General features: G+C 40.8%; 1 protein-coding gene across 1 annotated transcript in view; it reads right to left on the minus strand.

Moving 5' to 3' along the window:
• Positions 1 to 17500, minus strand: part of LOC130222010 (NLR family CARD domain-containing protein 3-like) — a 33141-nt gene that overhangs the window by 12498 nt on the left and 3143 nt on the right. Inside the window, exons 5-6 of the mRNA XM_056454616.1 lie at positions 14124 to 14319; positions 12226 to 14023 (exon numbers count right to left, since the gene is read on the minus strand). Coding sequence (XP_056310591.1) covers positions 12226 to 14023; positions 14124 to 14319 — 1994 coding nt within the window. The remainder of the gene's footprint in view (positions 1 to 12225; positions 14024 to 14123; positions 14320 to 17500) is intronic.

The following is a 17500-nucleotide window of genomic DNA, read 5'->3' on the forward strand; positions in this document are numbered from 1 at the left end:
TCCAAGCTGCAGAATGTGCAATTAATAGTCTAATTAATGTCTAATTAATAAAGAGTGTAAGCTCATCAACCCCTGTTCCACTTCCTGTTCTGCAGACTGTCAGTGTGCAGCAGTTCAGCTTGACCTTTATATCAGACCATTAGGTTCATTTATAGTCGGATTGATCCTGGTTGTCTTGTCCTTGTACTGTTGTGTGTTCCCTGTGCTCTCTCTATGTTTCACCCCAGTTTATCCCCATGTTACCCTTGTTAGTTGGCCCAGTTACTCTTCACCCCCTTGTTTATTACTAATCTCTGTGTATTTAAGCAGCTCTTATTGTTGATCATAGACGTGTATGTGCGTATCTTTCTCTTGCTTGTGTTTTCTGGTCTTCAGCCCTGCTCTTTTCTTTGTGTAAGGATTATATTAGACATTAAAACTGCACCAAGATCCACCTCTCATGTTGCTTTGCCTGCCTGCACGATTCATAACCAAAATGATGATAATAAATGAAGTACTAGATTTAAAGAAGAATAAAGAAGTTAAACTAACCAGCTTTATAGTGAACACTACACTAGTGAACTACACTAATGAGAAGACAATGGCAAATATTATCCCTGCAGACAGACACAGATGAGTGTTACTTTATTATCATCAGAATAGAGAAGGTCAAAATAAACAGAATAGAGAAAATATCAGTGTGATTATTCCACTCTTATCAGAAAGAACATTTATTAATTTAATATAATTACAGATGTTACAGTAGGCTGTTTTACACTGTCATTGATCTGCAGTTATAATCAACTCATGTTCATAGAAAAGTTAGTAATAAACATTATACAGAAGTATTTATGTGTGTAAAGCATCTGTGTTGTGAGAAGTGCTGCTCATATGATATGTGAGTGACCTGTACAGCTTTATTGTAGACATTTCCTCGAGCGAGAATGACGTCAACTGAAACTTTCTGTCATACGCCACGCCCACCAAAAGGGTACCCTTGGTAGTGGAAACACAAGCCTGATAAAGGTGACCCATATCGACCCAAACCGTACTGTACCGTACCAGTCAGTGGAAACAAGCCATAAGACATGTGGAGTGTGTGCTGAATGCTGGATTGTGATTGGCTGATCAACAATAGATGATATCAGTGCATTAATAACTGCAGTAAAACAACATGAGTGTGTGTGGAGCTGTCAAATCAGCTTCTGAAGGACACACAGAGCTTTTAGATCAGATGTGGACACAGAAAACAGAATCTAAACACAGAAACAGACAGATATAAAGACTGAAGGAGTCATTCAATGATCAATTGACAAAAGCGCAGCACAATAATAAAGCAGAATTCAGTGTTAAATGACTGGAAATATGATGTGGATTTTCATCTTCTGTCAAATGGCTCTTCATTATCTCCAAACAGACTCATAACTCAATCATTCTGAGCTGAGAGTGTGTGATTAGTGATATGAGACTTGCTGTAATCACTGATTTACACATTTACATATGCATAATTGTGATGAGAAATCAGATTCATTGTGGAGCTCAAAGACAAACACTACTACTGTATTTTCACAACAACATTAATTAATGCTCACTATTGAAGCTGATAGTGTGTGTGTGTGTGTGTGTGTGTGTGTGTGTGTGTGTTTTATACTTTAGATCTTGAAAATGCAGATATATAAATGCTTTTTATGCTTTTAGAAAACTATATTTTATTTTATGTTACATTTTTCATGAATCCTTCCTGCATTTAAGTGTGTATAAAACACAAACAGATGATTAAGAAAATAGATTAAACAGTTTTATTGTCAGAAAGCAGGGTGGTTCTTTAGTTTAATATATAATATGGTCAGATATCAGCTATTCCTAGTCGATATTATTAAAAAACAAAATCACTGTCACGAAAGAGGTCAGAGCATTCTGTGTTTCGACATTGACAGGATCTGATGTTGTCAAGCTTATGTTTCCTCTTTAATATTAAGAGACTCACATTTCCTTTAGTTGGCTACACTAGTGTCCCTCATTGACAGTAAAATAAGCATCCTTTCAGCAAAGCCTGATAATTCAGTTAGTCTGAAGCAGGATACACTGATTTGAGGCCAGTTTTACTTATTAAAATAGTCTGAACTCACTGTGAGTGAGATGGAGAAAATGAAAGCACACAAGCACTGAGGTAAAATCAGATGCTCAAGACATCACCCCTATAATAATGACTTGTGTTTAAATGGAGCAGTAATGTCAATGAAGAGTGGGGGTGTAAAATTGGTGGGAAGTCATTCAATATGAATAATGTAAAGGGAGGTGAACACTTTTTCTGTTTTTAATTTTGATAAATCACTTCATTTTGCAAAAGACCTCTTCAGTTTGGCTGAAAACTAAAATAAATAAAAAATCCAACAGCATTTCATTTCATAGCCTCCGTCTAGCCTCATGTAAAGCCAAAACAGATTATTACTAAAGTACATTTACATTTACATTTAGTCATTTAGCAGACGCTTTTATCCAAAGCGACTTACAAATGAGGACAAGGAAGCAATTTACACAACTATAAGAGCAGCAGTGAACAAGTGCTATAGACAAGTTTCAGGTGTGTAAAGTCTAAGAAGCTAAGCATTAGTAAAATTTTATTTATTTATTTATTTTTTTTGGAGAGAGAGAGGGCACAGTTAGTGGTATAGCCAGAGAGGCAGTTGCAGATTAGGAGGGAAAGTGGAAACTAAACAGTTGAGTTTTTAGTCGTTTCTTGAAGACAGCAAGTGACTCTGCTGTTCTGATGTAGTTAGGGAGTTCATTCCACCAACTGGGCAGATTGAATGTGAGAGTTCGGGAAAGTGATTTCTTCCCTCTTTGGGATGGAACAACGAGGCGACGTTCATTCACAGAACGCAAGTTTCTGGAGGGCACATACATCTGCAGAAGTGAGAGCAGATAAGAAGGAGCAAAGCCAGAGGTCGCTTTGTAAGCAAACATCAGAGCTTTGTATTTGATGTGGGCAGCAACTGGCAGCCAGTGCAAACGGGTGAGTAGCGGAGTGACATGTGCTCTTTTGGGTTCATCAAAGACCACTCGTGCTGCTGCGTTCTGAAGCAGCTGAAGAGGTTTGATAGAACTAGCTGGTAGCCCGGCTAGCAGAGAGTTGCAATAGTCCAGTTTGGAGAGAACAAGAGCTTGAACAATGAGTTGAGCTGTATGTTCAGATAGGAAGGGTCGGACCTTTCTGATGTTATAGAGTGCGAATCTGCAAGATCGAGCAGTTCTAGAAATGTGGTCAGAGAAGTTCAGTTGGTCATCAATCGTTACTCCAAGGCTTTTTACCATTTTGGATGCAGTAATGGTTGCTCCATCCATCAGGATTGAAAAGTTATGGTGTAGAGTCGGGTTGGCAGAAACTTCAAGCATTTACGTTTTCGTGAGGTTAAGCTGAAGATGATGATCTTTTATCCAGTGTGAAATGTCTGACAGGCAGTCTGAAATGCGAGCTGGAACCGAGGGATCGTCAGGGTGAAAAGAGAGGTATAGCTGGGTGTCATCAGCATAGCAGTGGTAGGAAAAACCATGTTTCTGGATGACTGTTCCTAAAGATGCCGTGTAGATAGAGAAGAGAAGTGGCCCAAGAACAGAGCCCTGAGGTACCCCAGTGTTTAGATGCTGTAGGTCGGACACCTCTCCCCTCCATGACACCCTGAATGACCTGTCCGAGAGGTAAGAACTGAACCATTGAATAACAGTGCCTGCGACGCCCAGTGACTCAAGCGTAGATAGCAGGATCTGGTGGTTTACAGTGTCAAAAGCAGCTGATAAATCCAGCAAGATGAGGACAGATGATTTAGAGTCTGCTTTAGCCAGTCTGAGATCCTCCACGACCGAGAGCAGGGCAGTCTCAGTTGAGTGGCCTTTCTTAAAGCCAGATTGCTTGTTGTCCATGAGGTTGTTTTGAGTAAGAAAGTCTAGGACTTGATTGAACACTACTTTCTCCAAAATCTTGGCCATGAATGGAAGCAGGGATACCGGTCGGTAGATTTCAAGTAGCGTTTGATCCAGGTTGGGTTTCTTTAGCAGTGGGGTTACCCTAGCCTGCTTAAATGAAGAGACAAGAGATGTGTTAGTTATGTGAGTCAGTGTTGGTATGACTGCAGGAGAAATAGCTTGCAAGATATGAGAGGGAATGGGATCTAGCGGACAGGTGGTTGCATGGCTTGATAGCACGAGATTGGACACCTCAGACTCAGAGAGCTGGGAGAAAGAGGTGAGTGTGTGTGCTGTTGGTGGTGTATCTTGCATGTTTGTTGTAGGTGCAGCAAATTGAGCACTGATTTTTGCAGTTTTGGTGCAAAAGAATGTAGCAAAGTCATCAGTAGTGAGTGTGGAGCATGCTGGTAAAGGAGGAGGATAGAGGAGGGAGGAAAATGTTTTAAAAAGTAAGCGAGGATTGGTGGCACTGTTGACTTTTTGACGGAAGTATGTCTGCTTTGCAGAAGTAACCTCAGTCGAGAAAGAAGACAGAAGAGTTTGGTATGTTTTGAGCTGTTCAGGATTTTTAGTTTTTCGCCAACTTCTCTCAGCAGCCCGAAGTTTTGAGCGATGCTCACGGAGAACATCAGAGAGCCAGGGTGCAGGAGGACTGGCCCGGGTTGGCCTGGATGTAAGAGGGCATAGTCTGTCTAGACATGATGTTAACATGGAGCAGAGTGTATCAGTGGCACTGTTCGTATCAAGTGCAGAGAGTTTGCAAGATGGAGGAAGAGAGTTAGAAACAATGGTGGATAGTCTATTGGGTGAGAGAGAGCGTAGGTTTCTGCGAAAGGCAACTAGAGTTGGAGTGTGTGGCGGCTCAGGAGTAATGTGGATGTTGAGAGACAGAAGGAAATGATCCGATGTTTGTAGTGGAGTTACTAGTGTTTGATCAGCGAGGCAATGTCGAGTGTAAATAAGGTCTAGTTGATTACCTGATTTGTGAGTAGCAGAAGTAGGTGCTCTTTTGAGGTCAAAAGATGCAAGCAGAGTCTGGAAGTCAGCAGCTTGAGGTCTTTCAATGTGGATGTTGAAGTCACCTAGCACCAACAAGGGAGTGTCATAATCAGAAAAAGATGAGAGAAGAACATCCAGTTCATCTAAGAAGTGACCTAATGTACCCGGTGGGCGGTAGATGACAACCACATTTATGTAGAAGGGGTGGATAATGGTGACTGCATGGAATATAAAGGAGCTGATTTTTGGCAGGGACGGTCTCTGAGTGAATTTCCATTCTTTGGAAATCAGTAGTCCAGTCCCACCCCCTCTCCCTGTCTGACGAGGAGTGTGGGAAAGAGAGAAATTAGTAGAAAGAGCTGCATGTGTAGCAGTGTCCTCCGGTCTCAACCAAGTCTCAGTTAGAGCCATGAGACTAAAGTCAGAATGAGTGGCTATGGAGGTAATAAAATCTGCCTTGTTAACAGCAGATTGACAATTCCAGAGGCCCACAGAGAGAGAGAGAGTTGTGAAATAGAGGATACATAAATTGATCGAAGGTTGTGAGGGTTGCGCCTGCAGCATACCTCCTGTGCTCTGCGAGTGTTAGTAACAACAGGAATTATTAAACACATAATAAAAGTGCAAGGTAAACAATAATGAGTGCAGAGATAACGTAAAATAATAAAGTAAAAAGTACTCAAGTGCTTTGTCGGTGTCTTTGCTCGGTGGAGTCGCGCAGGTAGAGTCGATGGTCTTTACACTCGTCGGTCTTCACACGAGGCGGGCTTCACACGAGGCGGGCTTCACACGAAGCTGCCGCGACCGCTGCCGCGGTGAGACTAGTCGCTTATATACACCCCCGAGCGCTTTGCTGATTGAGCTCAGCTGGACACACCTCAAGAGTAAAAACACCCGAAACTGCAGCGGCGGGGGGGGGCGCGAAAAACCTCCGGCTCGGCACACAAGCTCTTACAGTAAACAAAGGAAACAGTGGCTAAAGCTTGCTAGTACTAAACACAGATAGCTGAAAACAATTTTAAATGTCCAACAACCAATACACAACCAGCTGAAACAAGTCTAAGTGTTCTCGAACCAAACACAGCAACTGAAAACAGGTCTAAATGTACTTACTTGGTGTTGCTCTCGATGCTAAAGTGAAACTACTCTCATTTAAAAAAAAAAATAGGATCAACTCAGATCCTGCTCCACTGACATAAGCTTCCTTTTTTAATTTACAAAGGTTTATAATGAATGCGCAGCAGTAAAACACGGCTTTCACCACACAATAGGACTAGAGACAGTGAATGCTGCAAATCCAGGATGTTTATTGAAGATGGAGGATGACGTGCAGATCAGAGGAGTATTGCACAAGTAGAATTAAGAAAGCCAGGATTTCAGGAAAAGTCCAGCTTGAGTTTAGGAACTTCTGGTCACTTTTCACCCACTTTGGGAAGCTCTGGTCAAGTAAACACTACAAAGAACATCAAAAGGTGGCACAATACCTGCTTAAAGCCTCACACACACATTGCTGACCTGATATTGTACATTTTATTCAGCAGAAATGTAAGGAAGAAGCTTCACTGCTGAAATGCTGAACCTGTACAGTGTTAATATGAGATATAATATCACGGTTAATGTGAGAACTGCCCCAGTGCACTGAAATATTTCAACAGGTTTGGATTCATATCTGGAGACTAGAAGAGGAGTGAAGTAGGCTACAGAGTTTCTGTTTTCAAAATAAATCTTCAAAACTATTACAAAACAATGGTTAAGAATAAGTAGGTTCAGTGTAATAATAATAATAACCTGTTTACAATTACTTTACTCAACGCTAGATGTAGTCTATGTTGTATAAAACAAATGGCCATTAGAGCTTTTGTTTTATAGTCGGCCAAATTGACGAGTTCTTTTACAAATATAATAATAATTAAACAATTGTGATTAATGAAAACTAATTTAAAAATGTGTACACTACCCTTTACCTTATTTCATATTATTAATTCACACAAGCTGTATCTCCTGTATGTTCTACCCCATAACCCTCACAGTAAAGCTTAGTGTGTTTTAAAGCCCTTCAGTGGAAAAGCACAAGGCCAGTGATGCTCCACATACTTGAGTTTGTCCAGTGTGTAGTTTGGATCCTCCAGTTGTTCAGAGAGCAGCTTGACTCCTGAATCTCCTGGATGATTGTAGCTCAGATCCAGCTCTCTCAGGTGTGAGGGGTTTGAAGTCAGAGCTGAAGACAGAAAACCACAGCCTTCCTCTGTCACCATACAGCCAGACAATCTACAAACACAGCAGTAGTCCACATCACACAGTTGGACAATCACACATCTCTTTGTGTTGTGAAGATGCTGACTGCTGTTTCTGCTCATGTCAACAGCAGTGATGAACACACACACACACACACACACACACACACACACACACACACACACACACACACACACACACACACACACACACACATCCTGATTAGCTCTCGTGATTGATCAAGCCCTGAGATCTCTAAATTATTATTAATGGTGCGCTGTTGTTGCTAGAAAAATGATGCTATATTAACACAAGTGTCCTCAGCTGTATCCCATCTAGACTTCACCCTCTCCTGCAGCACGGTGAAGGCTAGATCAGATACAGCTGAGGATACTCACATCAATATAGCATCATTTTTGTGAGACTGCACAACACATAATATTTGTACATTACCGTGAGGGTTGGGTTTAGGGTTGCTGTAAGGTTAGTTGTTAATAAAATACAATAATGAGTAATTTAATAAATAATATAAATACTTTTCGTTAACTTTCGATCGCAGCTGTATCCCTTATAGCAACAACCGCAGGAGAGATGCGAGCTGCTGGATTTACTACATTTTCTTCTGAAATACATGAAGGTAAACAACTGTTTATCTGAGTGAGGAATAGAGAAAATATTCTAGCAGCATAAACAGTGTGTATCTTACGTGAATAAAGCACATCGTCCAGTTATATTGACACATAAGTATTATTGCACGTGTATTTTACAAGCCTTAAATGGTATGTTTTGCTTGTAGTTGTGTGTATTTGAATGTCTGAAAGCTAATTTGCTTGAAAGCACAGATAAATTATGAGCACATTTAGATAAATTGTGATATATATATATATATATATATATTTCTTTCTTTTACTGACAATACACTGAGTGGGGACAACAATACACAGAGTCTATATTTGTTAACCCAATATGTAACTATTTTTTGTAGTCACTGTTGAGTGGAGAATCATTTACCTCAGTGTCTCCAGTTTACAGTGTTGACTCTTCAGTCCATCAGAGAGAAGCTTCACTCCTGAATCCTGCAGGTCATTGTTACTCAGGTCCAGCTCTCTCAGGACACAGTTTGAGGATTGTAGAGCTGAAGACAAACTCTCACAGCACTGAACAGTGAGATTACAGCACTGTAGCCTGTGTAGAGGACAAACACAATATTTAGGTGGTCATCTGAGACCTCGTTGATCAACAATGCTTACTCACAAAAACTATGTGTACACCAGCTTTTAGCCTTATGGTCAGATGTACTAACACCAAACTGAACATGAGTATGTGTGTTCCTCCACACCAACCAAATTTCTTGTGTTTTTGTCTGTTGGCGACTCTTAGAGGCAATGAAGTGAAGCTGCAAACGTTAAACTATGAAGTCTAATGCACTAAGTGAAGTATAGTTATAAACTAATTTCGAGAGGATCACGTGCTTATGATTGCTAGCAGCTGGATCTACATTATCCAATTCTCAATGCACCAATCAGACGACTCCTAAGCTACTACAAATACCCTGGGTTACGTGCCACCGCTATCTTCGTTTTGAAGACAGCTCTGCTCCGAATCAACTGCTACTGCAACAACAACAACAACAACTACTACTACTACTACTACTGCTACCTCTACTTCAAAACGACTACTTCAAAACGACTACATCTCCAACTATACTCCAACAACAACATCAAAACCTTCCACTTCAAGTGCCTCACACAACGCATCCGCTGTGTCTTTAAACCAATTCTTCAGCAAGATCACAGTCAAAACTCGATCACTGTCCACAAACTCCGCTCAAACTCTCAAGACGCCGGCGATTAAGCCATTGCAATAAATAACTCACTGCTCTCCTAGCGGTGCACCTGCAGCAACGTATATCGCATGCTTTAGGGGGAAGCCTCGCAAAAAATTACTACTTTCCAACAAAGACTAAACAACTATAAAGCTTTTAAAAGACAAGACTCGGGTGACTAGAGAAATTTCAACCAATAACTCACCTTTTAAACCTCCTGCCCGTCCACAGATCCATAACATTCCAAAGTAATTCGACTGCAAAGATCCAGGCAATCTAGTCCCTAAGTTTTGGTCCGCGGCATGTTCGTGCGTAGAGAAACATGACAGAATGCGCTGTTATCATCCAATCTAGTCACTGGAGCGCAGCTGCGTCTCCTACACATTAACACTAGTATTTCTGGTCAACAAAATGGCCGCCAATCTTTTGATTGACACCCCATAGAGCCAATAGCTGAAAGAAGACTTGTCACCATCCAATGAGCTCCCTACTCGAGATGGTCCCGCCCTCTCTCTTGACAATTTATGAATGAACTCGGCTACAAAGACCTTGTGAATGATAGGCTCATGATTTAATAGCATTGAGATTCCAAACGTAATGTTAATGGATTAAAGTAAAGCCTATTACAACATTCCATTCACACAGTTTCTTCTAAGTGGTGACTTTATAGTTCAGATTTTGATGTTGGCAGTTGATTATATTTATTATAAGTAAATAAATTAAAAAAAAAAAAAAAAAAAATACAATAAAAAAAAATAAAATAAAATTTTACCCAACCAGTTAAATTCAACACATCTAGCACAGAAGTTAAATCGTAATGTGACTCTCATGTCCATACACAAAGTGACATATGCAAGTTCATAATAACAATTCAGTTGAATCTGAAATGGCAAAGGAACAACTCCATGCTTGATAAATAGGAGGAGGACATTTCTGACAATAGATCTTCTAGAGGTATCTGTATCTACAAGAAGTACTTCCAGGACCACCAGACAAGCCACACCCTATATCCTCAGCTCTCCATCCATCTGCCATCCCATGGGGGACGAATGACCACCCCTACCATCCTTGCACTTCATGTCAATGAGGCTATCATACCATGCATTAACAAAGGCACTTGAATTCACAGTTACCCATGTCCTTATTAGGATGCCTCGCATGGACATCAGCTAAAACAAATTATTATGTCTGGCATACATGTACCATGTTGTAAAGATTTCATTTCTGATTCTCTTTGGTTTCTCGTGTCAGAGATCATGACTGCCGGCCCCAGAAGCTGACCCTCATCCAACCCATAACAATCCACATCCATTCCAAATACATTCACATTCCATGCAAAGGATACATTTCCACTAACCCAGCCCACACCACGATGCCATATTCACACTAGCCCCTTTTAGTTTTAAGATGTTCTGAACTAACATCAAATGTCAATCCCAAAATCCACCTCACCACATCTGATCTAACTTTGCTGGATGAAGAAACTCCATCTTTCTTTATTAAGCAAAGCAAATAGCTCAATTTTATAAAGGACATTCTGGATACATCCTCGATATCCCCTCCCCCACACACCCATTCCAAACCCTCCAAGCATATTTACACAACAGTAGAGCAATACCCCCTCAGGGAAGCCCAGCTGATCCTCTCCAGCCGAATTCCACCCACACACATTTCTAGGTATAAGCACGACTCTGCCTTTCCCCCTATTCCCCCCTACTAACATACTCAATTTCCACACAGCAGAAACAGTACAACACATACAAAGTCAGTTATAAAATAATACTCAATGAGAAAGGATAACAACAGATCAGGAGCAGATCTGCAGAAAAGTTTAGATGTTTGAAACATAGATACTAGTCATGATTACCAAATGTGAACTGTATGTGGAAAAACAGTGATGATTATATTAGATCTGTACATTATGGCCAACAAGAAGAGGGGTCTTTAAATAGGGGTCATAAAGGAGTAGGAGCTGGGAGAGGCCTGTTGAACCAGTAAACAGCTGTGAAAACACAAAGGTGGGAGGAAGCAAGGATAAAGGGTATAGCAAATTTGAGGGACATAGGATTGTCCTGGAGTGAGACTAGAGATGGGTCTGCTTATGGACATCTCTGCTTTTTTGGGAAATATTCCAATAAAGTATATTCTTCTGATATTCATAACCCCAGTCTGAGCTTGAATTATGAAGAGAAAAGCCAGAAACCACAACACTGTTCATAGATAATGTAGTTAAATTGTTTATATAAAGGTCTCCAGAATGTATCTGTAAAGTTTCAGCTCAAAAAACCCATTGGATTATTTATTATACCTTTCAGAATATGGGTATTTTCAACTCTGAACACACTGTAGCTGTGTTGTTGCCTGTGCCTTTAATGCAAATGAGCCGGTTCTCTCCGCACACCATTCCCACATGTCAGAGCCACAGAGATCTCTCCATATTGCTCTGAGGCATGTCTAAATCTCCTGCTGCATCTCATGTCAGATAAACAGCACAGTGACAGACAAGAATGAGAAATACTACAGTAAGAACTTATGCTTATTTGATGTATTTGTTGTGGAGTTAATTAAAGCCTTTCTGGAGCGAGGAGTCACACACAATGTTGGTACAAAGTTTTGGTGGGTCTCAGAATTGCAGAGATTTGGATCCTATTTTAATGCCAGGAAATTTAAAATAAGAGACTGACTTGTGTTTCCATCACCCCAATATGACTGTACACACACTATACTACACACAGATCTGTCCAAACTGCTTACAACAGATGCTTTTCATCATAGGTACCCTTTAAAAGAGAGAGTTCACCCAAACATTTACCCAAACATTAGCCTCAAGGAGTTCCAAACCTTTACAAGCTTCTTTATTCTGTTGAACACAAAAGACTTTTAAGATGAAAACCATTAGCCTTTGACCTTCATAAGTCAATGATTACAGGTTTCCATCTTTCATCAAAATATTTTATTTCATGTTCAACAGAAGAAAGATAGTGTTGGGTAAACTAAATTTATATTATTGGGTAAACTATCCCTTGCACAACCACTGCCAATACATTAATCTGACGGTTATTAAAAACAATCTGAAATATTAAATATTAAACAATTATTCACAGTATTCTGAAGTGCCGACTATAACAATACTGTACACGTTCATTAACATGATCAATTGTATTATTTAATATCAGCAAATGTCTATTTCTTAAATGAAAACAAAACAGACTTTGACTTACTGAGCTCTTTTGGAGGATTTGATGACTGCTGATAGTCTGATGAGACACTCGTCTGATCTCTGGAATTTCTGAAGCTCAAACTCCTCCAGCTCCTCCTCTGATGTCAACAACACAAAGACCAGAGCAGACCACTGGGCAGGTGAAAGGTCAGCAGATGACAGACTTCCTCTACTGAGGTGAGACTGAATCTCTTTCAGCAGAGTTTGATCATTCAGTTCATTCAGACAGTAGAACAGATTGATGGATCTCTCTGGAGACAGATTCCCTTCAAGTTTTTGCTTGATGTATGCAATTATTTCCTCTTTGCTCTGGTCTCTGTCATCCTGCTGTGTCAACAGGCCACGTAAGAGTTGTCGATTAGACTGGAGAGACAGACCGAGAAGGAAGCGAAGGTAAAGGTCCAGATGTCCATTCTCACTTTCCAGAGCCTTGTCCACTGCAGTCTTCAGCAAATCAATCATACATCTAGTTTTGTTTTTCTGTATAAAAAACCATCCATGCTTCTTGTCGCTGTCTAGAAACAGATGTTGATAAAGGGCTGCAATGAACTCCTGAATGCTCAAGTGAAGAAAGCAGTACATGGTACCAAGAATGATTCCCGTCTCCTCCTTAAAGATCTGGGTACACATGCCTGAGTACATCGATGCCTTATAGACGTCAATGCCACAGTCTTTCAGATCGCTCTCATAGAAGATCACATTGTTTCTTTCCAGCTGCTGGAAGGCCAGTTTCCCCAGTGAAAGGATGAGGTTTGGATCCCAGGAGACATCTGGTGTGTTTTCTCCATCATACTTTCTTCTGCTCTGCTGGATCTGAAAGCGGAGAAAGTGTGTGTACATCTGTGTCAGAGTCTTGGGAGATTCCTGCAGTGTTTCAGCATTAGCCCTGTGTTTCACTTCAGTATTTCTGTTCTCCTTCAAAATGTTCTGGAGAACAGTGGCTGAAATCCAGCAGAAGATTGGGATGTGGCACATAATAAAGAGACTCTTTGACTGTTTAATGTGATCAATGATTTCTCTGGCCTGATTCTGATCTGTGAGTCTCTTTCTGAAGTACTCCTCCTTTTGGGAATCATTGAATCCTCGTATCTCTGTCAGCCGGTCGATACAGTCAGCAGGAATCTTACTGGCAGCTGCTGGTCTGCTGGTGATCCAGATGAGAGCAGAAGGAAGCAGATTTCCCTTGATGAGGTTCGTCAGGAGAACATCCAGAGAGACTGCTGAAGATACATCACCACACGTCTCATTACCAGCAAAGTTCAGAGGAAGACGACATTCATCCAATCCATCAAGGATGAACAGGACTTTGAATCGTGTGCTTCTTGTAAGGTTTAGTCCTTTAGTCTCTGGGAAAAACTGAGTTATGAGGTCTTTTAAACTTTGTCTTTCTTTCTCCTTTAAGTTCATCTCTCTGAATGGAAGAGGAAATATGAAGCTGATGTCTTGATTTTCTTTCCCTTCAGCCCAATCCAGAACAAACTTTTGCACAGAGACTGATTTCCCGATGCCAGCAACTCCTTTTGTCAGGACAGTTCTGATCTGCTTGTGTTGTTCAGGTGCTTCAAACAAATGTTTGCATTCAATCTTCATATCTAGTGACTGATGACGTCTGGAAGCAGCTTCAATCTGTCTGATCTCATGTTCAGTGTTGACCTGTTCACTCGCACCCTGAGTGATATAGAGATCTGTGTAGATGTTATTCAGAAGTGTGGAGTCTCCTTGCTGAGCAATTCCTTCAAACACACTTTGATATTTCTTCTTTAGGCTACATTTAAGCTGATTGATGAAGAACAGCTCAACTAAACACAGAAGCAAGGAAACAAATAGTTTTAGTCTTGACTTTTCCAGCTATATTTGTATATTTGTATACAGTCAGACAGATGGCAATGAGTCTCTTACCCTCGAGAGTATCAGCAACTTCATCTTGCTTCATCTCTCTCAGGAAGAAGAGTGTGAGATCAAGAGCTGCTTCTGTGATTTTGCTTCTCTTGTCATTAAAGTCCTTTACAAACTCTTGACTGTTTTCTTCTTGTAAGATTTTCATAAACTTTTCCAGTTCATTCTTCAAAAATCTGATCATTTTGCTTTCAAGCTTCTATGATTGAAAAAAAAGAGAAGAACCATATTTAACCCAAAATTTCATTCCCACACAGTTCATCCACAGACTACCCAATAATTAAAAATACATTATAATGCTTTATACTAAGAGTCTGAATGCTTGATTCTTATTAGCTGATGAATATTCAATTTGACAAATGTCTGAAATGCAATATCTGGACAGTGGTTTTAGCTGTGGGAACTATAGTCTGATAAACATCTAAACAAAGATAGCTTGGCTGAAACAAGGCTAAATTTGGACTGTCAGTGAAACTCTATTAGACATCTAAGATTAGCCTGAAACTAGACTGGTCATCATACACATAAATGAATACATATGTAAAAAGTTGTCAACTTAGTGACCTTGTTATATTTAGCGACTTTTCAGTCCTTCACAGCAACAAATTCTCAAAAGAGTGACTAGTGACATCTTGCTCCTTTTTTGGTATTACTGGAGATTTTGGAGACTCTGATGTGTGACCATTACCGCTCTTCTCAACAAGCAGCAGGTGATGCTTTGGAACCAGCCCATTTCAAAGCACTTGCAGGCAGCCCAGTCCTCATGCCACAGTTTCTCCTGCCTGCAGCCTGAGCAGATTACCCTCCAGATATACTGACTGCAAGTGATTTAGCAACTTTTTCTGATTTGGGGTTGTATAAGTAACAGGTTGTGAAATATTATTTTGATTTAAAAAGCCCCTATATTATATATTTTTTAATGACCTTCTATGCAGCGTGTAACAGAGCTCTAAGTGAATGAAAACATCCAGCTAAGGTTTAAATCTGAAGGTGCACTGAGTTTAAAAATATCGATTCTCAACAACTGTTGTATATCCTGTTGTTACATGATCTTGAGTTTAAATCTTTGGCGATTTCATTTTGATGTTGACACGAAATATTGTCATATATATAAGACGGAATTGGGAAAACTTTATCCCATGCTTGCCTTCAAACATTGATGGATGGACAAAGATTGACGGGTGAACTGGTGCAGCGACAGCAGTAATGCGGTTGATGTATCGGTTCGTTGTGGTAAAGGAGCTGAGCCGAAAGGCAAAGCTCTGGATTCACAGGTCAATCTACGTTCCTACTCTCACCTATGATTATGAGCTTTTGGGTCATAACCGAAAGGACAAGATCATGAATACAAGCGGCTGGTTTCCTTTGTAGGGTGGCAGGGCGCACCCTTATAGATAGGGGGAGGAGCTTTGTCACCCGGGAGGAGCTCGGAGCTGCTTCTCCTGCTTCTACCTAGGGAGGTGTTCCAGGCATGTCCCACTGGAAAGAGGCCCTGGGAAAGACCCAGGACATGCTGGAGGGACTATAACTCCCAGCTGGCCTGGGAACGTCTTGGGATCCCCCGGAGGAGCTGGAGGAAGTGTATGGGGAGAGGGAAGTCTGGGGTTCTCTTCTAGGACTGCTGCCCCCATGACCCAGCCCCGGAAAAAGTGGACAAGACAAGACAGAATAAAATGCTTTATGTTTGAAAGCAGAGTTTTTTTTAATTTGATATTTAATATGGTCATATATTCCAATCTGAAAATATTCTGAGGGCTGTCAAATGTAGGTGAAAAATCATGGCAGTGGCTGGCAAATACATAAAAAGAAATGATAGCAGGAAAAGAGTAAGTGTATGGGACTTTGTCAGCCCTTGACATGGGCTTTGTCAGTACACAGTTCATATGGACTAGTTCCTTCCTCCCCCAGATCACAACCTTTAAGTGTGACTAAAATGGTTGCCTCCTTGTTTACTAAATACGTATTTGATTGTGTTTTGTAACTCATAATCCCTCCAAACAGCTTGTACTGTATCTCTCTGGTTAACTCTTTATGGGACTATTTACATATATGCTCCCTGACATGTTGTTGCAATGGCCACCATCAGCTGTTTTTACAGAGGCGTGGCGCAGTCGACTATCAAAATAGTTCAACGTTTGCCACTGTTTGGATTAAAGGCTGAATTAAACTTCTGTGTCGAGTGCCTTGTATGTAGCTGTGCATTTATATGTCTGCATTCTGTTTGTGTTGCTCTGCAATAGCACTTCCAAAATACTAGCAGGCAGTGGGGTTTCTATGGTCCTCTGGGTCAAGTTTCCCCCCAGATATACCTGTAATGCTACCTTGTTGTCCAAGTTGTCCAAACTCGCTCAATTAGAGGTGAGAACTGGCAGACATACAACAGCTTTAATCATGAAGTAAATACAAAACAAAAGTCTCAATATCTTAGCTTCTTCACGGGACTCGACACCTGTAAACACTCGCTCTAACAGGCTTGCTGCTCTTGGCCCCACCCACACTTGTCAACTCTACCAAGCTGACCAATCACAGAGCTTGCACTACGGGTCCTTGCATGTGTAGTTACGCCCATGGTGAAGAGTATGTCACTGTACGAATGCTGCAATTACAACAGACTGGTTCATCAGACCTTTCACTGCTGATTAGCATAACGTAAAAGAAGGTTTTCACATTCGCACAAATCTAGATCTTATTTTCTCCATAAATAAACTTGTATCAGAGATACAGGGTTTGTCGGTGGTAATAATAGACTCCATGAGAGCATTAGCCCAGAGGCACATTAAAATTGGTGCAGAAAGCAATGCACCTTGTTTCATCCATGTGATTTTAGATATGATGTGAACAGGCCTCATGTAAAGCCACAGCATGCAGTTTCACATCTTTCTTAAACTAATGAAAATGCATCACATGACCACTCATTTACAGTGCCAACATGAGCCTGAGCTTGTGTAAAAATGACAGATATTAAGCCCAAACCCAACCAAACTTGTCAGGTCTCATTTAGTTTAGACACAGATCTTCAGCTCTAGCCTGTGGTGCTCTGTGTTCCTGAGGCACAGAGGGGGCGGTGCCACAAGGGCTTGGGCCCCTCAATGCTGCTTGCAGCTTTAATTTATTACTGCAGGGATTCAGAATCATTCAGGACATATTTTAATATGCTGAATTATTGCCAGAGAAACACTTTTTATTATGACAGTGTTGCAAACTTATGACATACCTAGTATTTCAAAAACGTATTGGTGAAATTGGTGTTAGGCGACACAGTGGCGCAGTAGGTAGTGCTGTCGCCTCACGGCAAGAATGTCGCTGGTTCGAGCCTCGGCTGGGTCAGTTGGCATTTCTGTGTGGAGTTTGCATGTTCTCCCTGCGTACGCGTGGGTTTC

The sequence above is a fragment of the Danio aesculapii genome, chromosome 4 (assembly GCF_903798145.1).
Source record: "Danio aesculapii chromosome 4, fDanAes4.1, whole genome shotgun sequence".
NCBI classification, from domain to species: Eukaryota; Metazoa; Chordata; class Actinopteri; order Cypriniformes; family Danionidae; genus Danio; species Danio aesculapii.